The sequence below is a fragment of the Eschrichtius robustus genome, chromosome 4 (genome assembly GCF_028021215.1).
Source record: "Eschrichtius robustus isolate mEscRob2 chromosome 4, mEscRob2.pri, whole genome shotgun sequence".
NCBI lineage: Eukaryota > Metazoa > Chordata > Mammalia > Artiodactyla > Eschrichtiidae > Eschrichtius > Eschrichtius robustus.
Genome location: NC_090827.1, coordinates 148,755,450 through 148,778,677, shown reverse-complemented (window position 1 = coordinate 148,778,677; position 23,228 = coordinate 148,755,450). Strand labels below are relative to the sequence as shown.

The window sequence follows — 23,228 nt, the reverse complement described above, 5'->3', positions numbered from 1 at the left end:
CTTCCACAGCAGGGAGGGAGTGGGGTCTCCACACTGGAGGGGAGGGGCTGCCAGGTAAGGGGGTGGGGCCTCCATACTAGGAAGGGGAAGGGCCTCCACAGCAGGGAGGGCCTGGAGGGGCCTCTATACTAGTGAGGGGGCTCAGGGTTGGAGACCAGGTTTGGGATAAAAGGCAGGGGAACTGAGTAGAGGAGAGAGAGACAGAGGCAGAGATGGAGAGACAGAGAGAGTGCCTAGGACCTGTTCTACACCTGGAACAGAAAAGACATCCAGAGACAAAGAGTGGAAGAAAGTGCTTACTTTCGTGTTTTCACACACTGAGAGTCCCACGGAAGCAGACATGCCACGGGCTGCAGAATAATTCACAAGCCCCAGCCTCGCCTGAGCTGCAGGACACAGTTGCACTAATGGGGCAGCAGGGGCGGGAGGCAGCACCACCCGTCTCCCCAGGGAGAGCTCTGAGGTCCAGAGAGCTTGGTTAAACTGCTGCACTGGGATTTGAACTCGGCTCCCAGGCCTGTGCCCTCTCCCTTAGGCTTCCCGCCGCCCGGAGGGGGCGGCCTCGGTGACCCTGAGGACAGGCTGTTAGGTGTGGGAACAGAGCTGCTCACAGGTGGAGCTGGCAGTGGGAAGGGCAGTGACAGTAGGGCCACCTGGGCAGGGTGCAAACCGTGACTTGGCTGTCCACTGGCGTGTGGCCTCGGAGAAGCTCCAGGACCTGTCTGGCCTCGGTCCCTTCTCCTGTGAGATGGCGCACAAGTCCTGACTTTGCCAGGGGTTGCAAGGATCAGAGATAACGTACCTAACGCTCCTGATACGGAGCCTAATACATAAAGAGCCTTTGGAACTCGGGCTGTTCCGCATCACGACCAGTGCCGCCTCTTCCCAGCCATGGTTTGCTCTCTGCGACACTGAGTTTCTCGAAGGCAAGATTTTGGTCAGATTCATTTTTCGATCCCGAGTGCTCGGCATGTGGCAGTTTCTCAAAACGTCTCAGGTGAGCGAGCAGAATGAATGAATAGGTGAATTGATGGAGATCTTGTCCTGACCCTGTGCTTCTCAAATTAGGAGTCATGTACCCAAGAGGGTCCACGCTGGTGGCTGGGCCAGGGGTCCTGAGGCTTAAAACAAGAGCATTCTCCTGAGTCATCAGGTTAACAAAAACTTTTTGTTGAAAGTGTGTGTGTGTGTGTGTGTGTGTGTGATTTTAGTATTCAAACCAACACTGATATATCATGAAGTAAAGTGAAAATTCACATGACACTTGAAAGCAATTCCATGCCGTGGCCAACTCCCCGGGGCTGTGCCTTCACACCCTCTCCCCGTGCCATGGGGTTCTCGTGCCGAGTCAGAAATGTACTGCTAGTCCAAAGCCAAATCGGGTATTCAGACAGCACGGAAGGCATACGGGGGATGCTGAGGGATCCTCAGGGCCCCCAGGGTCTCAGGTCATGCCATGACAATGGTAGAATGCCTCGCCCATGGGCATCAAGGCAGGAGCTCTGACTATATTACAGGCAAGACAAAAATAAAAGGGAATTCATTTTGTAAGACAGGTTGCAAAGTGGTCTCTTAAGAAGCTATAAAGTACTGCTTAGCCTGTAATTGTTGTTAAATGGACTCCTAATAGCATTCACATCTTCCTGCAAAACCTATCCATTACCGATAACTGGAGAGGTAGACCCTCCGCCCATGCTCAAGCAGGCGCCCCTGCAAATAAAGAACCCCATCTTTTCCCAGATCACACTCACTCTGGGGTAAACCTGTCCTGCTAGAGGCCAACTTTGGCCCCCTTTCTTATTCCTCCCACAGAAATGCAGCAGGAGAGGTTCGGTTTCCCAGGGCTCCACCAGAGCCTCAAAGGTTCAAGAAGGATCAAGTTGCTTGTCCAGTTCACCTTCACATCCCAGCGCCCAGCAAAGGACCCCAGCACATAGTAGGTGCTTAATGTGCAACTGATATTTACAAGATTGGACCGAGGGTTCTCACCCTCCAGCACCAAGCATGCAGCCTGGCCCACAGTAGGACCTTGACCCACATCTGCCGAATGGATGGGGGTCGGAGTTGAGACACAGCTTGGACATCTGATGAAACCTGCCCTCTGGCGGAGGAGAAGCCAAGACACGTGGTAAACAGAGCAGAGTCTGGGCTCCGCCCACGTGCATCTCATACCCCAGCTGCTGCTCTTCCCCTGGGAGGAGACCAGGAGAGTCCAGAATGCTGGAGCTGGAAGGGGCTTTGGAGAACCCCCAGTTCAACCTCCTGATCTTATGGAGGGGGGACACTGAGGCCTGGAGAGGAAACAGGGTCTGCCCTGAGCCACACAGCTCAGCTGCGGTCAGATCGAGCCCTGTCCAGCCACAGTGGGTTGCACACTCCCCACTTTCAGCACAGCAGGCTGCGTTGGGCTTGCACAGACATGGGGAACCCCATCTGCTCCCTGGAACCTTGCTGCAGGGTGCCTGGTGAGCTCAAAGTCATGACAGAGGGTGCCCTGGCATCTAGCAGAACTGGATTTAAATCCTTGCTCGATGCCAAGTACAGAGACACAATATGTTTAATGCATCGGTGACAGCTTTGCTACCTACCAGCTGGGTGACCTGGACTATTCTCCCAGCTTCCCCCGAGCCTCTGTTTTCTCATCTGGGCAATGCAGGTGATGATGTAAACCCCCAAGTCATGCCCCACCTCCGCACAAATAAATGACTATGATTGACATCTGGTTCTGGCCTAGGGCCTGGCATACTGAGAATGATCGCCAGGGGGTGGCTTAGGAATTGAGAAGCTAAAGATGAGCGAATAAATGAATGCAATGACAAGGGGAAATTTTTCCTTTCATTAAATGGAAATCTCTTTCCCTGAAGGGGTCCTACCCCATCTCCAGTCCAGCCCATTGCACCCGTATTTCCTGAGTGTTGGCTGAGTGCTATGGGCTGTGCACAGTTGAGGAGATGGACCTGAGCAAAATCCAGTCTCCACCAAGCAGTCTGCCTGGACTGCTTCCCGATGCCTAGGACCGCCCTTCAGAAGTTGGAAGACCAGCCTGTGGCGCCCAAATCTCCCCTCCACCTTCACCAGCCCCCGTGGCTTCCGGTTCTTTACTTGACATGGTCTCACATCAGCTTTTTCTGTGACAGGCACTGTGGCTTTTCTGCTCCTACATGCATTTAAAACATAAGGTGACATTCACAGGTGCCAGAGATTGGAAAGGGGACACATTTGGGAGCCGTGATTCAGCGGATGTCTTAAGTGGCAGTAATGAGTGAGGTTCTTTCAGCATTCACCTGTCAATCTCCCCTCCATCATTGCCCCTGTTAAGAGATGAGACACCCTGGGACCTCCCTGATGCGCCCTCACCGGAGGGTCACGGCAGAACTGGACTGAGGACGGGGCTCCCCGGCCTGGGTGCTGTCCCCCAGACCACCCTACAAATGCAGGGTGCCCCACGCAACCCCAGGAAGGAGCCTCGGGCTGCACGCCTACAGGCCCCATCCAGGTGCAGGGGCAGTCTGCGGATCAGGTGGGCGACTCGGCAATAGCGTCCATTCAGCGGGACCGGCTGCTGCTTGTGGCACTCACTCATTCATTCGTTCATTCATGCATTCATTCATGCACGCATTCATCCTTTAACATTGGCTGAGTGCTTGTGCTGGGCACAGGGGCCGACCAGACGCAGCCTCTATCTCCAGCGATATTTCCAGGCTAAATGTCCAAATCATCAAATAACCTCTCACAGGCATCGCCGATCAGTGTCTTATCTTTTTTTCAAGATGCGCACATCTCCCTGCCTGCATCCCCATCCCAATGTTGCCTGCAGAGGAGGTCCTGCTGAACACCCCAATCAGAGCCCCCAGCTCTCCATCGGCCCCGAGCCCCCAGGTAACCAAAACTGATGCTTCACTCCTGGTGCCCTTTGCCTGCCCAGATGCCCTACGTGACCTAGAAGCCCCTTTGCTGAGCCCCCGCCCATCAGCTCATTAACCCCCAGCCACCCCCATTACAGCAGGACACAGGCTCAGCAGCGGCTGCTTTGCGCAGGACCAGGGTCTGTCTGGCCTCACTGCTGGCAGCCTGGCAGCCTTCCCTGACCTCACGCCTCAGAGACTCCCCGTTCTGTGACTGCCACTGTTGCCTCTGCCTTTCTCGTTTCCAAAGGAGGACGTGGCCTTTGGGGCCGGCCCTGGAGCCTCTGTCACATCTGGGCACCTGTGGGTCCTCCCAGCTGGTGAGGGATGGCAGGGTCAGCTTGGAGGAAGGTTCCAGGACCGGGCTGGCTAGACAGACGGAAATTGGAGGACATGCAGGAGATGGGTGGCATGGCCTCCCGTGTCCACTGCTGGCTGGAGTTTGGGGGTGATGGGGGGGCCTCTGGCTTGGGTCAGCACCAGCCCGCGGCAGCCCTCCCTTGTCTCGCATCCAAATCACAGTGGCCCCAGGGAGAGAGATGACAGCGGGCAGGGAAGCAGGATGTCTGTCCTTGCCCCTTCCAAGCACTCAGCTCTCCTGGCCAACGAAGGTCTCTGTGCTATGCACGTGCTGCTGCACCCAGGCCTGGGCTAGGGTGCTGCCTGGGCATTTCCCTTGCTCACCCCCCCCCCCACCCCCCAAGAGAACCCTGTGGCTCAGAGGGCGGGGATGGCACGCAGGAAAAGCGCTGAGCTCACAGCAGAGCAAGGGCTGCATTCCAGCTCTGACTCCTCACCAGCCTGGGCTGGGGCCGACCAGACACGGGACGAGGACAGCTCGGGGAGCACGTGGGCTGAGCTGTGGGGGGTCGGGGTGGGGTGGTAGTTGGGGGGTCATTCCCCCGTACTTGCTCTCACTCCTGCACAAGAAAACCCCTCAGCTCTGGACCCACATGAGGCTGGGGTCAAATCCAGGCCTCCCACCACCAGCCGTGTGATTAAGTGCTAAGTCTCACCTTCCTATGCCTCAGTTTTCTGCCCTGGAAAATGGCATAATAACACCTCGTTCCTCGGCCCCTGTGGGACAGAGTGAGATCGTGCACGTGAAGTCCCCGAGCAGGGCCCAGGGAGACCCGGGCACTGGCAAAACCAAACCCCTGCCTCTCTCCGTTCAGTGCCGAGTCGCCTCCGGGCAGGTGCCGGTGTCCCTGTGAAGTTCCCCCCTCTCCAGCAGCCCTCCCCACCTCTGCATCCCAATTCTGTCCATAAGGAAGCTTTTACAGCAGTAAAAGTCAAGGAAGGGGGTCGGCGGAGGAGGGGAGACCTGCTTTAGAAAGCTGACATCCCATTAAAAAGTGCCATCAAGATTCCCTGAACAGCCCCCAGTGAATGGCAATGCACATCAGTCCTCACGGCCCGTGAAGTCTACGATGGGGCCTTGGTCCCTGCAGAACCTGCCAAGTTCACGCACACACCGACTCCTCTGAGCCCAATAACCTGCCGTCAGCGTGACCAGCAAACCCTCCAGTGCCCTCCGCATCCAGCCATCTGGCAATGATGACTGTCTTCCCGGGACACTCATCAGTCTACAGAGGTTTTCCGGGCTCTACGTCGCGTCAGAGCATCTATCGGTGCCCGTGGGCTGGGCTCGTAAGCAAGGGCTGGGCTCTGGGTTCTAATCCCCAGTGTCACAGTTCTCTGGGGTTACATCCCATTTCCCAGGAGGAACCTGATCTGTCCAAGTTCCCCTCTGTGACAATGATCTACTTCCCTGCATGGAGTCACGTGCGCAGGACGGCTCTGCCCTGGGTTCCTCTGCCTCTGCTTCCTCTGACCTCAGTCTGGGGTCCCGAGGTGGCTAGGAGGCAACCATGGCTTTGCAAAAGGGTCTTCTCACGGAACCCGGCGGAGGTGGCCGTAGCCTGGAAATGACAAAGTTCCCTGATCCACAGTCAGGCAGAGAGCAGAGTCAGAAGATACGCTCAGACCAAGAAAACAGAAAGTGAAGCTCAGATGAGACACCAAAGCCAAATCAAAACCAAATCAACAAATAAAAAACCCTGCAGGAGATCGGGACTGTTCTTCACTGCTTTCCAAGGACGCCAAACCAAAGAGAGATATTCTTTCTCTCCTCCAGAGTGGCCACCCCTGCCCCTACCCCGCTTTACCTGGATGGATGCTGGCCCAGGGCAGGGGAAAACAAACGCACCAGGACAACTTTTCTCCCAAGGCCCAGCTGCTGCTTTAAAACTTAATTCATCCATATGAATTAAGGCGGAAGCGGGAGGGGTGACGCAGAGAGCTGGGAGGTAAACACCTCCGCCCCGCTGTCAGGATCCTGGAGAAGCAAGGCAGCAGCGGCTCCCGCTGTGCAGAGCCTACCTTTCTCTTGTTGGTCGGGCAGATGTAGAAGTTGTCGATGACGGTAGTGACGCCAGGCTGAAGGGTAAGCTTGGTGTAGGTTGTCCCGAAGTCCGATGACCTGGGAGGACAGGAAGACAGCTGTCAGTGACAGGCCCCTGCACGTGCAGTTATCCAGCCTACACGGTGTCCCCCGCCAGTGTGGGTGCAGCGCCCAGGACACCCTCGGGTGTATCCTCTCCCTTTCCCCGGAACAGCATGCCCCAGGGGGCCAGGAGGAGACTGGGGCTCCCTCGGGGACACCCAGGACGAGCCCAGGTCTGGAGCTGCGAATGCCAGCCAGCCTTCCCACGAGCCACCGGCCCTGGGCGGTCCACAGTATATGTTAGCTTTACTGTATCTGCGTCTCACTGGTCACGAAGGGTCTCATATGTACTGGCCACGTCTAGGTCCTTCCATCCTTTTGATTCCTCGGAAAACCTGGACAGATGACGTCACTATGTCCATCTCGAAGATGACCAGAGGACCAGGAGGAGGCTTGGAGGGGATACATTCTTGCCTGAAATCACTCAGCTAACAAGTGGCCGACTCAGGATGCGAGCACGGGCCCCCCACGAACAGCTGGAGTCCTGTTTGCTCTCTAGAAGTTCCCCGCTGCCCTGAGGCCTGTCTGCTTGTCTGTTTCCCTCTCTGGACCCTGAGTTCTTCCAGCGAGCGGCACCGTCCGCCCTGACCATGTGCACCCACAAGGCTGCAGGGGCGGCAGCAGGTACCCAAGCTCCAGAGCTGCTGGGAATCAGACCCCAATCCCTATGCCGGCCAGTGGGTGTCAGCATCCGCTCGCCACAGCCGGGCCGGGGCCAGTCCCTGCCGCCCAGGGGGGTGCCCACTTTCCTGTCTGTAAGGCAAGGGCTGCAGGAGAGAATCTCTGAGATCTAACCTCCGCCCAGAGCGGCCGCAGCAGTGAGAGGGAGATAAGGCATCACGGGCGATTTCACAGCAGCCAACACGTCGGGACATGGGATTAATTCCATGCTGAAGCTCAGCACCCTCCGCTGAGCTCAGCTCAGTGACCCTGGGCCCAGCACTCCTTGTGACCAGCTGGTTAAAACGTGCTGTGGCCGCAGAGGGCTGGAGACACGGTCAGGCCCAGGCTGCACGTTGCCTCCAGTCCTTAAACCAACGTGCATTATTCCAGAGACCTCAGCTTCTCCCAGGGTGTCCTGTCTTCTGACCAGTCAGGACTCACCCCAAGGCGGGGACGGGGCCAGGAATGGGAGTCCAAGGCTACTGAGGCCTGCCGTGCTGGGGCCCCTCGGGCCCGTCCATCTTTCTGATCACCACTGAGACCGGCCTGCATGGAGCTGAGCTCCAGGGCCAAGGGCGGCCCATCCCAGCTGATGGGAGGTGGAAGGGGGGCCGGGCGGTCACCTGGATTCCTGTCCTCGGACCCTAGCACCGCGTGGAGCCCGGCCTGCAGGCGGCCCAAGCAGCCCCTTCCCCTCTCTGGGCCCACGGAGGGGCTGGACCGGGCCGTGAGTGTCAGACTTGCCCAGTGTAGCCTGGGCTCCTGGGGGAGCCCTGGAGCTGCTCAACGTAAACACCGCACCCCACTGGCAGTCTTTCAATTCCATCCCATAGTACATCCTCAGCACTTTCTACAGGGATGTACTTCCTCTCTACTTCTTCCCCAAGCCTTCCGTTTCACTGAGGCCCCAGGAAGGTGGGCTGTGTTTGTGGCCTTTGTGCTCAGGGGCCCCATGTCCCTGGAAGTCCTCAGGCCCCAAGGTCCTTCCCAGGCCAGGACAGAAGGCAGCCCCTGCCCTCTGACTCCCAGGGAACTCCAGCAGGGGCCGCCCCGCCCGACCCCCAGTAGGGTCCCCTGGGCCTCTGCCCGCCCCTGGCCTCCCCAGGGAGGGCTGGCTGGAGAGAACAAAGCAGCCCCACTGGAGGTGTAATTAGGGAAGGACTTACTCTCAAAACCTCTGAGAATTGATTTTCTTTGGGAAGGAGGGAGTCAGAGGCCCATTAGCAGAGGATTGATCCAGAGACCCAGGAAATTCTAGAACCACCCCCGACCCCGAAACAAATAGCTGTGCTTAGGAGTTCGGTGCCTGGTAACCTCTGAGCCTCTTGGTCCCTCACCTCTACCCCAACCAGCATCTCTAAGACCTGCGATTGATTCTGCCTTCCAGACACCGGGCAGTCCACTCCTCCCCTCCATCCTGACACCCACCTGCCCCAGCCCAGCTGCCTCCCCGCGGTCCAGCCTCCCCCCTAGTCCCCCGCCTGTGGCCACAGCAGCCTGTTTGCACCTGCTCACTCAAGGGCACCTGCTGGTGTGGGCCCACAGCAGGGAGCAAGTGGGATCTAGGCCCTGCTGCCCGGGAACCTACATTCTAGTGGGGCCCGGGGACGAGGGTGATAAATAGATAAGCAAAAATATAGCCATGTCAGAGGAGATAAGGGCTGGGAAGAAGAAAAAACAGAGTAGGGGGATGGAGGGGGCAGTGGACTGCTGTCTCAGAGAGCGTGGCAGGGAAGGGCCCTCAGACCGGTGATGTCTGGGCTGAGACGGGAAGGAAGGAAGAGAAAGTGCTATGCGCCTGGCTGCGGGAAAGCCACCTGTACTGGGTTAAGTAATGTCTCCCCCAAATTTATGTCTACCCAGAACCCGTGAATGTGACCTTTATTTGCAAATAGGGTCTTTGCAGATGGAATTAAGTTAAGATGAGGTCATACTAGAGTAGGATGGGCCGCAATCCAATGACTGGTGTCATTCAAAGAAGGAAGTGTGGGCAGAGACACACAGACACACAGGGAGAACGTCATGTGACCTTGGGGACAGGCAAGGACACCAAGGATTGCCAGCCACCCCCAGAAGACTGGAGAGGGGCATGGAGCAGATTTCCCCTAGATCCTCCAGAAGGAACCAACCCTGCCGACACCTGGATCCCAGACTTCCAGCCTCTAGACCGCAGACAACAATTTCCATTGTCTAAAGGCAGCCAGTGTGTGGTACTTTGTATGGCAGCCGGAGGAACTAGTACAGCATCGCAGGTAGAGGGAAGGGCAGGAACAAAGGCCCTGAGGACGGGGGCCCCTCTCCCTTCTCTCTGGACAGGGAAGGATGGATCTGTTTAAAGCAAAGTCCTACCACTGCATCACCAGCTATGGCAGCGTCAGAAACACCTCACTCCGCCAGACAATGCAAATCCAATTCCTCAAACAGCCATTAGCCCCAAGTTCCAGGCCACCTGCCAGAGACTGGGACATCAGTTCATTCATTCATTCATTCACTCTTTCATTCAACATTTGTTCAGCTCTTTTATGCTTTAAGCATCACACTGGGACTGGGAATTCAGATTTCTTTATTTGTTCAAATTCATTCCTGCCACATACGTTTATTGAGTACCTATTATGCGCCAGTCACTTCATCCCCTGGTGAGTAGGACAGACACTGTGGGACAGAGAGAGCAGACAGATGGACACATCCAGAGAACTTTGGGAGACTCTAAGGGGGACGTCACACCGCCCGGGGCCAGGGGCCATCCTCGGCTGCCCCGCCCCCATACTGCCCCCACTGCCCAGCTAATCCATCTTGCTGACTCTTCCTCCTAGATCATTTACATTGCATCCCAACACCTCCATCGCCCCATCCCAGGCCCTCTTCACCTCCCACCGTCCTTGAGGGGGTCCTGGTGGACGACAGGCTCCGAGGAGAGGGAGGCCGACGCTGGCTGGGGGGGCCGTCACCAAGGAGGGGAGTGTAGAGTTTCCAGTGGGTGCTGGAACAAATTACCACAAACTCAGCGACTTAAAATAAGGCACATGCATTATCACACAGTTCTGGCGGTCAGAAGTCCAAAATGGTCTTATGCGCTGAAATCAAGTCCTCTGCACCTTCTGGAAGCTTCAGGGGAAAATCCGTTTCCTTGCCTTTTCCAGCTTCCAGAGGTGCCTGCATTCTGTGGCTTGTGGCCCATCCTCCACCTTCGAAGCAAACCCTTCAGTCTCTGCTTCCATTGTCACATCTCTTTCACCCGTAGCCAAATCTCCCCTTGACTCCTTCTGTGAGGACCCTTGTGATTACACAGGGCCCACAGGGCTAATCTAGCATCATCTCCCCAGTGCCCCATCTTTTTTTTTTTTTTTTTTTTTTTTGGCCTCGCCGGGCACGTTGCGGGATCTTAGTTCCCCTAGGGCCACGGCAGTGAAAGTGCAGAGTCTTAACCCCTGGACCGCCAGGGAACTCCCTCCCAATCTCCCCATCTTAATCACACCTGCAAAGTCCCCTTTGCCACGTGACATATTCACAGGCTCCAGGGATTAGGATGTGATATCTTTGGGGGGTATTATTCCTCCTTCCACAGGTGGGCATTGGAGCCAGTTCTAAGGTAGGGCTTTGGAGCAGGGTGGGGAGCAGGAGGGGCTACAGTGAATTGTGAGAGAGATGACAGGGCCAGAGGCTGACAAGGTGGATGACAGGGGCAGGTGTGAACGACCCCAGATGCCACAGAGAGATCTGGACCTGCTCTGGGTTACAGACCCCGCTAGTAGAGAAAAAAGAATGTAAACTATTTTGAACTTCCCTGGTGGTGCAGTGGTTAGGAATCCACCTGCCAATGCAGGGGACACGGGTTTGAGCCCTAGTCGGGGAAGATCCTACAGGCTGCGGAGCAACTAAGCCCGTGTGCCACAACTACTGAGCCCATGTGCCACAACTACTGAAGCCCACACGCCTAGAGCCCGTGCTCCGCAACAAGAGAAGCCACCGCAATGAGAAGCCCGCGCACTGCAACAAAGATTAGCCCCCGCTCACCGCAACTAGAGAAAGCCCGTGTACAGCAACGGAGACCCAACGGCCAAAATTAAATAAATAAATTTTAAAAAAAAGAATGTAAACTATTTCATTATAATGTTATATTGATTGCATGTTGACATAATATTGTGGATATACTGAGTTAAAGTCTATTATTAAGATTAATTGCACCTGTTTCTTTAATTAATAGAGTTAAATTTCTAAGAGCAGTTTGGGGTTCACAGCTAAACAGAGGAAGGTGCAGAGATTTCCCGTGTCCCCCCTGCCCCCAAACGTGCATAATCTCCATCACGTCATGCACCTCCCTCCCCCGCCAGAGCAGCAAGTGTGTTACAGCTGATGAACCGATACTGACACACCATCATCACCCAGAGTCTATAGCTTATGTGAGGGGTCACTCTTGGGTTGACATTCTATGGACAAGTGTACAGTGACATATGTCCACCATTATAGTGTCATACAGAGTAGCGTCACTGCCCTAAAATGCCCCGGGCTCGCCTATGCACCCTCCCTCCCTGCCCCACCCCCATAACCACTGATCTTTTCACCGTCTCCATAGTTCTGCCTTTTCTAGAATGTCATCTATTGGTCTGTAGCCTTTTCAGACTGGCTTTTCTTACTTAGTAATATGCCTTTAAGGTTCCTCCAGCTCTTTTCAGGTCCCCGGTTTCTACTTTTTAATGACAATCCACGCGTGGCTTGCATCCTATTCCTACCGGACTAACTGGTCTGGCCACAGGCTGAGGCTGTGGGTGGAGTCTGCAGGGTGTTAGCGGGGTTCTGCAGGGTCAGGTCCGTGCCCCCATCTGGAAGGGGATGAGTGGAGTGACCGTGGGAGAAGTGTTAGACGGTGTCTCAAAGCCCGCATGGTAGGAGTTTGTCATCGCTACTATTTTAGGAAGACTGGGGTGACCCCGGGTGGGACACGTGACTGAGGCGGAGGGAGTGGCAGTGGAGAGGAGCAGAAAGGAAGGGCAGGGCACACGCCCGGGAGCTGGGGATGGCAAGGTGTAAGGCCGAGGGAGGAGATGGGAGGCGACCCGGGTAGCACGGAGGATGGAGGGTGCTGCTTCAGACGGGGTGTGGCTCGGGGAAGTCAGGACAGCCCCTGGGTGAGGCTCACTCACCAGCACCCACTAAGCCTGCAGGGCACGGCGGGGCTCGAAGATGGGCGAGTTCAGAGCAGCACGTGTTTCCCTGTGTCCACGGCCTGGGCCACCTCCTCGCCTGGCACTGGTCAGGGGGGTCCTGAGATCCCGTGAGGCCAAGAAGAAGGGGTCTGGCGGTCAGGGGTCTGGCCATGCCCCCTCGCTGCTACTGAGAGTGAGCTCCTGGGCTCACACTCAGGATGGGGCATTGGTTTCCCCTCGAGGCATCAGAGAGTTGGAGTCAGGGGTCCCTGGGGCCCCCATGAATGGAAAAGGCAGTGGTCACATGCCCTTCACCTGCAGTGTCCTTGTCTGTTCCCTGGGCTCCCGGCCTCCCCGACCCCGAGGCCGGTCCTTGGGGAAACCCTTGCCCAGGCAGACCTCGTTGCCTGAGGCCACGCAGGTATCCATATTTCACTTCATTATTTCCCAAGACCGCTTGTTTCTCAAAGACTTCAAGTGAAGGAACAAGTCTAGCAGTGATGGTATCCGTGTTATGAAGAGTTATTCCAAGAAAGGAAAGTAGAAAGTGATGGAGTGTTATGTGGTCCCTGCCTCGCCCTGTGTGTCTGAGGGCTGCTGAAAATAAGCACCACTCAGGATGCAAACCGGAGATGCCCAGGGACGCTCAAGATGCCCGATGATGGAGGATCCTGTCTCTTTCCCAGAGTGCGCAGATCTCTGTTATGAGCTCACCAAGCTTGAGACAAGGATGACTCAGTTAAATGTCTTACATTCCTGACTCTTATCTAAATCCCCCACAGCCCCAGGGCACCAACCCTGAATCTAATGCCACATCCTCCTGAAGTCCCTACAGATCACCCAGTTGGAGTGAGGACAGCGGTCACCAAGATCATCCAAGAATCCACAGGTCAGGCACGCAGCCAGCACTCAACAAATGCTTGTTGGATTCCTACGCAGGTGCACCAGGTACCAGACCCGAAGGCTGTGTGACCTCGGGTGAGAGGGTATCCCACTCTGGGCAAGTTTTCCATAGAAACTGTGGGGATTGGATTTGATTAATGTCTGAGCACCAGCCAAAAGTGACCCCTGAACTTGCCTGTTGGGGAGAGACTCCCCCTCTCATCTCAGGATCGTGAAAATGCCTGTGAGAGCTCTCCGTGTCCGGAAGGAAGGATAGAAGGGAGGGAGGAAGGGGAGGAGGGAAAAAGGAGGGTGGGGGAAGGGAAGAGGAGGGGGAAGGAGGGAGAAGTGTGGAGGAACAGCCCTCACCCTGGGTCTCCTCTGTGCCAGGCTTCCTCCCCACACCCGCCCCAAACTTCCCCAGCACTAATACCATCTCCAAGTTCTTCTAACTGCACTCAGAAAGTGATCATCCAATCTAGATTTATTCAAATTAAAAATTTTGGAAAAAAAAACCAGACTCTAAAATAGGGCAAATAGATACATGGAAGACAAGCGCAGTTGGAAAATTTCTACTTGAAAATCGGCTGCTTAATTGCTGTCTGTACATATTCACTTTTTAAAAAATTATTTAATTAAGCCATTTTCATACTCTATAATTATTTCATTGGCAGGGACATAAGTTCAGCTCCGGCCCCTCCCCCTGTGCGGATGAGCCCCCAGCTCCCACTGTCTCCCGGCTACTCTGGGAAACCACACAGGTGGGAAAGGGGGGTGCCCCCTGCGTGGCTGGTACCACCTGCAAGCATATGGCCTTGGGCAAGGCCTGGACCTCTGCGAGACTCAGTTTGTTTGTCTGTAAAAGGGGTCAACGGCACAGACCTCAGATACCCACCGTGAGACTGGAGCCGGTGTGAGGAGGGAGAACACAAGGCGGGCTCGTGGTCGCGGGCAGGTGACGGGTCCCCGCATCACGGAGCCTCCTGAGGGACACTGATGCCGCACCGAATCCGTGTGGACCTCGCTCTCTGGCCGGAGGCGTGGCTGTGTGGACTCGCCTCGCGCGCCCTGACGATTACCCAGAGGACCGGCACTAGCCCTGCACCGTCGGTGTGCAAAGCACCCGGGCAGACCCCAAAGCCACACCAGGGATGGGAACTCCCACCTGCGCTTTTCATGTGGGGAAACCGAGGCCCGGCAAGGAAGGGACGTGTGCAGGGTCCCCTGGGGAATCCGTGCCACAGCCGGGACTCAATCTCGTCTCCGGGCGTCCACCCTGGGCCCTCCCACCAGAGGAGGTGACGTGTGTTAGGATGGTTTCCCAGCTGACCGCCCTGCTGAACTTTAGTCTGTGATGTGAGACGAGAAGGGACGGATGTCGAGAGGCCACCAGCCAGGGGGCACCCGTGTCCTCAGGAACCGACAACTCCAGGGGCCCTGGAAAGACGAGGCTTTGATCCGCTGCCCGGGACTGACAAATAAACCCTCTTGGGATCAGCCAAGGAGAGAGAATTAAGGTGGCCCGCGGCACTGATAGGCCGGTCAAGTCATTCAAGAAAATTGCGTGACGTGGCTAGAGATTCTGAGAGTGAAACGGGGAGTCGGGTGCCAGCCAGGTGGGTGAGCCGAGGGAAGGGGTCTCAGCCTGCCCTCAAGGGGGCGCGATGGCAGTGGCGGGGCGACGCCAGGCAAGTTGCCCCGAGGATCTGAGAGCGTGGTCTCCCTGCAACGGGAAAGGCCTCTTGGGGGGATTAACAGACACAGGGGCTCACACGCTCTGGACACCAGGCCAAGGGCGGAGCTCAGCCTCCCAGGAACAGGACGATAGCATCGACCAGGAGCATGCCTTCACATTTTACAGGTGAGGAAACTGAGGCTCAAGGCATATCACCTGCCTTGCTCAGGGTCACACGGCAACTACAGGAAACTCAGTTTAAGCCCAAGCTGTTGGCTCAAGTCTGCCTTCTCTGCTGTACCCCAGGCCATCCCCCGGGCATGCACTCCTGTCCCTGGGGATGCTAACAGGGCCGGGCACCCACCCTGCGTGTCTGGACTTTCTGACTCTATTTCTTCCTCTCGCAGAGCCTGGCGGGTGATGCTCTCTGCCGTGTCAGCATTTGCACACTGACCGCAGCCCTTCCCCGCTCAGTAGTCCTGTTAGTATTACCTGTGGGTTTTCTCCCTGGCTTAGGGCTTCTCCTTAACTCAAGCCCAGTCTTTTTTTCTTTTTTTAATTTATTTCATTGAAGTATTGTTGAGTTACAATGTTGTGTTAATTTCTGCTATACAGTAAAGTGATTCAGTTATGCATATATATACATTCTTTTTCATATTCTTTTCCATTTTGGTTTATCCCAGGATATTGAATATATTTCTCTGTGCTCTACAGTAGGACCTTGCTGTTTATCCATTCTCTATATAATAGTTTGCATCTGCTAACCCCAAACTCCCACTCCATCCCTCCCCCAACCCCCTCCCCCTTGGCAACCACAAGTCTGTTCTCTGAGTCTCTTTCTGTTTCATAGATAAGTTCATTTGTGTCGTATTTTAGATTCCACATGTAAGTGATATCATATGATATTTGTCTTTCTCTGTCTGACTTACTTCGCTTAGTATGATCATCTCTAGGTCCATCCATGTTGCTGCAAATGGCATTATTTCATTCTTTTTTATGGCTGAGTAGTATTCCATTGCAGATATGTACCACATCTTCTTTATCCATTCATCTGTCGATGGCCATTGAGGTTGTTTCCATGTCTTGAACTCAAGCCCAATCCTAAGAGGGCCCAGGCAGTGTTCTGTGCCGGCCCAGAGGAGCACCCTAGCAGGGGCCCCAGATCTTCCACGCTCGAACTCACAGTCACGTGCCAGTGCCCACCCCTCTGAGTCCATCCCGGGAGCTCGTCTCCCAGCCAGCCCTTCCACATGTGGTTTCTAGCCCCCCTGCCGTGGCTCTGCTGATGCTCTGTGCCCACGTGTGTTAGGTGCTGTGAAGTCAGTGGATCTTTCCAGAATGAAGCTGGGCTGGGCAGGGCCTGGTCCCAGGGACGGCCTCAGTATCCCTGCCTGCAGCTCTACCAGCAACTTAGGGATGGAAATTGGTGCAGAGCCGGGGACCAGGCCACCCTGCAAGGCTGCTCGCAGGACTTTCTGCTCAAGCTGGCTCCCAGCCAGCTGCACCTCCTTACTCCACAGTAAGGGTCACCTCCCTTTCAGTGAATCCCTGAGATGAGTGATTCCCTCAGCTCAAGAATGCCTTCCAACACACCCTTCCCCAGCGCCTATTCTGTGCCGGCTTTGCGCCGAGCGCGGAGTGCAGCGGGGGTGGGCGGGCGTTTCCGCGGCTGGTGGTGCCAGTGCAACTGTACTTCCTGTTCAGATCCTGAAATAATTCCACACCCATCAGTCAGCAGACACAGCCCACACCCCTCCTCCTGGATGCTGTCCCTCCCAAGACCTTCTCACAGACCAGGAGGAAAGGGCTTACACCCAGCTTAGCAGGGGGCCACCAGGAACCTGCTCTGGGCTGTGCCAGCGCCCACACTGAAGGAGCAAAGCTCCTGCCACAGCTGCTGAGGAGCAGGGCAGGGCAGCCGCCTCTGGGGAGCCCCAGGTCCTGGGGGCGGGGCTGAAGCACAAGAAAAGCACCTTGGATATGCAGCGAAAGAGGAAGTCAGAGCCTGAAACGTGCCAGGAGCTCTCAAAGACTGGGGAAGGTGCCAGGAGCTCCCAGGGAAACTGGGGAAGGTGCTAGATGCTCCCAGGGAACCTGGCAAAGGCTCTGTATGTGCCTGGGGGTCTGGGGAGGCCTGGCGGAGGAGCTGGCAGGAACTGAGGAGGGAAGGGGAGGAAGAGGGTACTGGACAAAGGGGTGGGAGTGATTCCTGAAGCACCCCCGACAATCAGCCTCAGGTGCTGGCTGCTCCGTGCAGCTGCAGTGAAGCAATGAGGGCCCAAGTCCCAGGCAGAGGCTATGGAGTAGCCAAGGTCCAGAGCCCGGAGGAGACACAAGTAACGCACGGGGACCTCAGCCCCGACCAGGCGGCCGGGGCTGAGGCTGCTGCAGGCCCAGGATAAAGACGCTGGCTGGGTGACCTCATCTAATCTCCATTCCAGCCAGCGACTCTCAAGGCACAAATGAAGAAACTGAGATGCAAGCCGATGGAGTCTCTTGCTCGGCTCATAAGGGACAAAGTGAGACTGTGTCCTACGCGGGTTCTAAACTGGGCACCTTCTACCAGCTTCCAGCTCTATGAGTGGTTCTGTCGGTTTTATTTCTGGAGGTTTTAAGATGACCCGAGGTGGGACCTTTGCCATGGCTCTTTTCCCAGCTGGTGGGGTCCTTAGAAGTGGGTTGGAACCATCGGGACTAAATGAGGCCTGGGTCCCCGGCAGTGTCCCTGGGCACTGTCCTGGGGTGGGCAGAGCTCACCTGGCCCAGGCAGGGCTGCCTGCGGCTCACCTTGACACACAGGCCTCATCAAAGCCCAGCAGATGTCCCTGCTTTTACAGCCGCTCTGCAAGCCCTCAGCCGGGCACACCTGCAAAGGCCAAGGCGAGTCTGGAGACCCTGACACGGAGGGGGCGTGGAGAGGCTGGGAAAGCAGTGTTTGTCGTCTTGGATTTTGTCGGGAAGGACACACAAGCACGTCCTACAAACGGGACAGGCCAGTTGCTACCCAGGAACGGGCCCTGCCGTGTCCAGCTTCTTTCCCCCGCTACCCGGGGTGAAGTGCACTGATGCACACGATCTCCCAGGGAACCCGCCGATTTGGGAGGATGCCAGGCCCCTCCAAAGCCCAGAAGGGTCATTTCAAATAGGAAGCACCCAAATATAATGAGACAAATAATAACACGAAATGACCTGCTGCAGACCAGATAACGCAGCTCCGAAGAGCTTCCCAATCCAGCAGCTGCCTCATTGTGGAACTGGGGGTGCAGCTAGGAATTCCCAGCAGGAGTGGGGAGGGCAGAGGAGCCGGAAGAAAGCTCGAGGCGGGGGAGTGGGAGCCACAAAATCTGGAACCGTGGCTTAGCATCAAAGCCGGTTGGGGGCTGGGCTGGGTTATGCTTCCCTTGTGAACTGGAATCTATCCTGAGGAAAATTCCTAAAATTTAGCAATCCACACCCAGGAAAATTTCCTTCCCTCATAGGCTGATACACCCTCCACTCTTCTTGGAATCATTTAAAAAATAATAGAATAAGAACAACAGAAGGCAGCTACAACAATAACAAGAAAAGAAGCTTCTATTTCAACCATCAGCTGGGTCCCGTTATCCCTCTGTACCTGTCCAGCCCTTGTCTGCAGGTGAACATATTTCTAGTACGGCCATTACGACATGTGCCCAAATTTTGGTCTGATTTTATAACTAAATGGTTAGCGTTTCCTGCCTGCTGTGTAATACTCCATCCAGGGCATGTGATGTTACTGACAGGCCATTGGCTAGGATGAACTTTTTTAAAGCCTCTCTAAAAATACTGAGAGCTTACTATGTGCTGTGCATTTTGGAAATTGACTTCTTTCTATTCTCCTATTAGTTCTATTGCAAGCCCCTCTGCCCTTTATAAAAATTTTCATTGCTTTAACACATGCTGGATTACTCCCTAGGATCAAGTCCCAGGAATGGGGCTCTAAGCTTCTGCATGGCTTTTCAAAAGTGTACTCTTAGATCCAAGAAACTCTTACAAGTCAATATTTTAAAAACAAGGGTCCTCATTTATTCTTAGGGGGTCCTGGCATAAAACGGTAACATTTTTATATGCCAATTCCCGAGTTATAGAACCTGACACTCTAAATTGATTTTCTGAGTAACTGTTGACTCTATCCAGTTTCTATTAAAGGCAGTGCAGATGATATACTGAACATTTTTAAAGAGGAAAAAGAATGTAAAGAGACATTAGCAGATGAGATATGGGCAATCTGGAAGGAAATTCTATTTTTAAACTGAACTCAGAGGAATATTTCAATACAAAGTCCAAAAACTAAGCAGGAAATAAGACAGGTTGAACACAACTCCCGGTCTCAGTAAACACCAAAGAAATGCTGTAAGTCATGAAATCGGGGGCATTCGATTGACACTCTTTAATGGCAAAAAGATCATGGAATACAAAACAAAGGTTGATTCAATGACAAAACTGAATAGTTAAGTCAGTAACCTACAGATTTCCATTTCCAAACTGTGTCCTTAAAGACACACTCTCCCACACCTGCCCCTGGGTTTCTGCAGGCCCTTGGCCTCTCATTCCTCAGCAGGAGGCCCCCTGACCTGCTCTGGGTTGAAGTTTTGAGATCTGGGCTTGCAGATGCCCCCATCCTTTGCTAATCCTGGACCTTGGACAAGTCAACCAACATCTCTGAGACTTAACTTGCTTGTGATATCAGGTGGCAGTAATAAGAATAATGGTAATCATCACGAATTAATACTCATCAATAATTATTCCCCCATACGTCAAGTTGCATGCTGAGTGCTTTGGATGGACCAGCTCTCTTAATCTTCCCAACCCTCTACACGGTAAGGACGAGGCACCGTCCCATTTTCCAGAGGAGGAGACTGAGGCACAGAGAGGTGAAGTAGTAAGTGGCAGAGCTGAGCGTGAACCCCAGCGGTCTGGCCCTGAGCCCATGAACTTCAACCCCACCACATGTCGTCCCCCAGTCCTCACCAGGAACCACTTTCCAGAAGGGAGGGTGTGAAAGGAGAGGCCTCTCCAACCTGTACCTGCACGCGTGGCTGTAGATGGGGGAGTCGAACAGGGAGACGGAAGCACCCAGAGGAGGGGGTGGAGGCTCCTTGCGAATCGGGAACTTCCCCTTCCTGGTCCGTCTGGGGGCAGGAGGTGAGCCTGGCCCAGGTCCATCAGGGGCGGGGGGCACGCCGTCTCCCCAGGAAGCACCCTGCCCTCCCACTCACGCAGTCCTGCGGGGGCCCTGTGTGCATCAACCGTATACAAGGGCGGGGCCCTCCACGGAGGGTAAGAAGCACCTCTGCGTTCACACCCGCACGGCCTGTGTTCTCCCAGCCGATAGGACCTGCAGACGTGCCAGCCAGAGGCCCAAAGTGCTCTGTCCCTCCAACCTGCGCTGGTTTCCTCTTCTCCCAAATCATGCAAATCACCCTCTGAACAACCTCCAGCGTGTCCCTAGCGCCTTCAGGATGGAGCCGGAGTTCCTCACAATAGCAGGCCCTGGAAAAGCACACGGAGTGGGCGCTGCCAGCTACGCATTCTGCACAGGAGGGAAGCGGGGCTCAGAGAGGAGACCCTTACTCATGGCAGAGCCTTCGGCAGGGGAAGACAGAACGCGTGAAGCCCTTGGACCCTCGCTTCCCTCCCACGCGGGTCCCCTTGCTGCTCCTCTGCAGGCCCACCGTCCCCCGTGACACCTGCTCCGCCATAAATGGATTTCCTGTTCCCTTGATCCACCTGAATGCTCCCTGATGGCCAGGACAGTATCTGGCCAGCTCTCTGGCCCAACACCTCGCATGAAGTGAGTGCCAGTAAACGTTGGTTGAACGAGTGCATAAATGAATGAATGAGTGAATGAATGAATGACACAGTTCTCAACCAGACGCCGTCAGAGTTATTGCCGACGCCCCACAGAAGCTCTCAGCACCCAACCCCACTGTAAGAGCCAAGAGGGTCCTCGAAACCTCTGGGCCTCCGACCACACCCCTCCCATGAATACGACACAGGCCCAGAGAAGAGCAGTCACTTGTTCAAGTTCACACAGCAGCTGAGCAGCCAAGGGGTTGACTCTGACTGAGGTCTCCTGGCCCCAAGTTCAGCGTTTCTTTTTTTTTTTTTTTTAATATTTATTTATTTATTCATTTGGCGGTGCCGTGTCTTAGTTGCGGCATGCGGGATCTTCAGTTGCGGCATGCGAACTCTTAGCTGCGGCATGCGGGATCCAATTCCCTGACCAGGGATCAAACCCAGGCGCCCTGCATTGGGAGCACGGAGTCTTAGCCGCTGGACCACGAGGGAAGTCCCCGCCAAGGTCAGCCAAGACTCCAGGCTGTCTAGGGCAGACAGCTACAGGGCGGATGTTAGAATCACTCCCCACTCCTGCCTACAGTCAAGAAGACAAGACAGACCCAACCCCTCGCACCATCAAGCTCCAGAGGCTTCTTCAAAATGCATCAGGTGAGTGATTTGGGAGCAGAGCACAAGCAGTTTGCAGCAGCGCATCTGTCCCTGCAGCCCCGGGGAGTCGGCAGGACAGACAGGCATCCAGACATCCTTCTCTGAATGTGCAGAGGAGACAGCTCCATGCCCACTGGGCAAATGCCCGAGCCTGCGCACCAGGTGCCCTGGGAGAGGGTGTGCTGGGGCCACAGCAACAGCCTGAGAAGGTGAGTAGCTCGGCCGAGGCCGTGCAGCAGAGCAGGCCCTGCGGAGCTCCCTACCCCATCCAGGCACTTTCCTGGCTGAGCCGGCGGCCAGCCCAGGAGAGGGCCACATCTTCCCCAGAGCCAATCTCCTGCAGGCACCTCCATGGTTAAAGCATCATTTGAAGAGAGCACCCGTGGTCCACGTCATGCTCACGTGGAGGGGGTGTGGTGGCAGTCTGACACCACAGGCTGTGTGACCTGGAGCTGGTCACAGGAGTTACTGGACCTCAGGTGTCCCTTCTGTACAATGGGGACACGCCTTCCACCCCAGGGTCGTCACAAGGGTTAAAGGAAGTGACAAACCTGAACCTCCCAACACAGTAGCTGGCCTGGGAGGCAGCCCTTCCCTTCCTCCCCCTCTGCGCCCCGCCTGGGGGCAGGAGGGATGTGGTGACGGTGCAGGAAGGGGTTAACTCAGCAGGTCCGGGTTGTCCAAACCCCGCACATTCCCAAGAAAAGTCTGGCCCTTGACTGGCACCGGAAGGTCACCTCTAAGCCTTGGAAGGTCCTGCCTGTTAAGAGTGCCTCTGTGTCCTGAGGCCTTGGGCCGGCCAGTTAGTCTATGCTCACAGTATGATTCCTGGCAGGGTCTTGGGTCAGCGGGTCTCAGCTTTACCTCTGGAGGGGCTGGAGACTAAGGCCAGCCACAAGGCTACATGACCGACCCCCAGTAAAAACTCTGGACACCAAGACTTGGGTGAGTTTCCCCAGTTGGGGTCCTTCCTATGTGCTGTCACATGTCATCGCTCAGAGAATGAAGCCCGGTCCATATGGCCCAGGCAATGAGACCAGGGCCTTTGCACGTGCCGCTCTCCGTCCCAGATCCCCACAGGGACTGACTCGGGACTGACTCCTCACTGCATTCCAGGCTCTGCTCAAATGTAACCTCACCGAGGAGAACGCCCTGCTCCTCCTACCCTAGTAACTCTCCTGCTTGGCTTTTGTCCACGGTGCATATTGCTACCTGACACTGCACATGCATCTTGCTGATTTACTGTCTGTCTCGCTTTAGGACATCAGCTCCCGGGAGAAGAGTGCTGGTGTCTGGTTTCCCTCCAGACTGGGAAGCTGCAGCAACATCTCCCTGCCCTGGGGGCCCCATCACTGATGCCGTCTTGGGGTTTTATTTCATGTGCGATCCAGGGTCAAGTTTTGTTTTCCCCCAAGGGCTGCTGCACTTACTGAAAATCCTCTTTCCCTCACTGCCCTGTGTAGCAACCTTGCTTGTAAGTCAGGGCTGGTTTGAGCTCACTCTGGGCCCGTGGAGCCACTGGCCCCAGGTTTGCCGCCTGTGGGTCTGTCCCCCAGCTCCTGTGACCCTGTGAAAGCTGCAAGACCACGGCCCTCACCTTTGTGTCCCCTGTTCCCAGCCGAGCAGACAGTGAAAGTTTGCTGAAGTGAATGAAGGATGCCCAAACTATTTCTATCATGGCACTAAATGACAGTAAAAGTGCAGCGAGGGGCCGGCAGTGTCCCCCCTCCCTTAGGCCCTCTCTCTGCAGAGGGGCCCCCTTGCTCCACCTCCACCCATGGGCGCCCTGTAGTAACTTAATGCACTTGGTTCTCCAGGCAAGGAAACCAAAGTGGGTGGAAATTGGCAGAAAGTATTTCTCCAATTCCTAAGAATCCCATTTGAGAGTTAAATAATGACAAGATGCCTTTAAGCGCTTGAAAATTTTGAGCTAAGCCATTCTCAGGGAAGGCGCGTCATCCAGCAAGAATTGATGGTCTGCAGGA

General features: G+C 55.3%; 1 protein-coding gene across 3 annotated transcripts in view; it reads right to left on the bottom strand.

Moving 5' to 3' along the window:
* Nucleotides 1–23,228, bottom strand: part of SORCS2 (sortilin related VPS10 domain containing receptor 2) — a 501,532-nt gene that overhangs the window by 187,304 nt on the left and 291,000 nt on the right. For all 3 annotated transcript variants that reach the window (XM_068543485.1, XM_068543486.1, XM_068543487.1), the window contains one exon: nt 6,288–6,387. In XM_068543485.1, the coding sequence (XP_068399586.1) occupies nt 6,288–6,387 (100 nt within the window). The remainder of the gene's footprint in view (nt 1–6,287; nt 6,388–23,228) is intronic.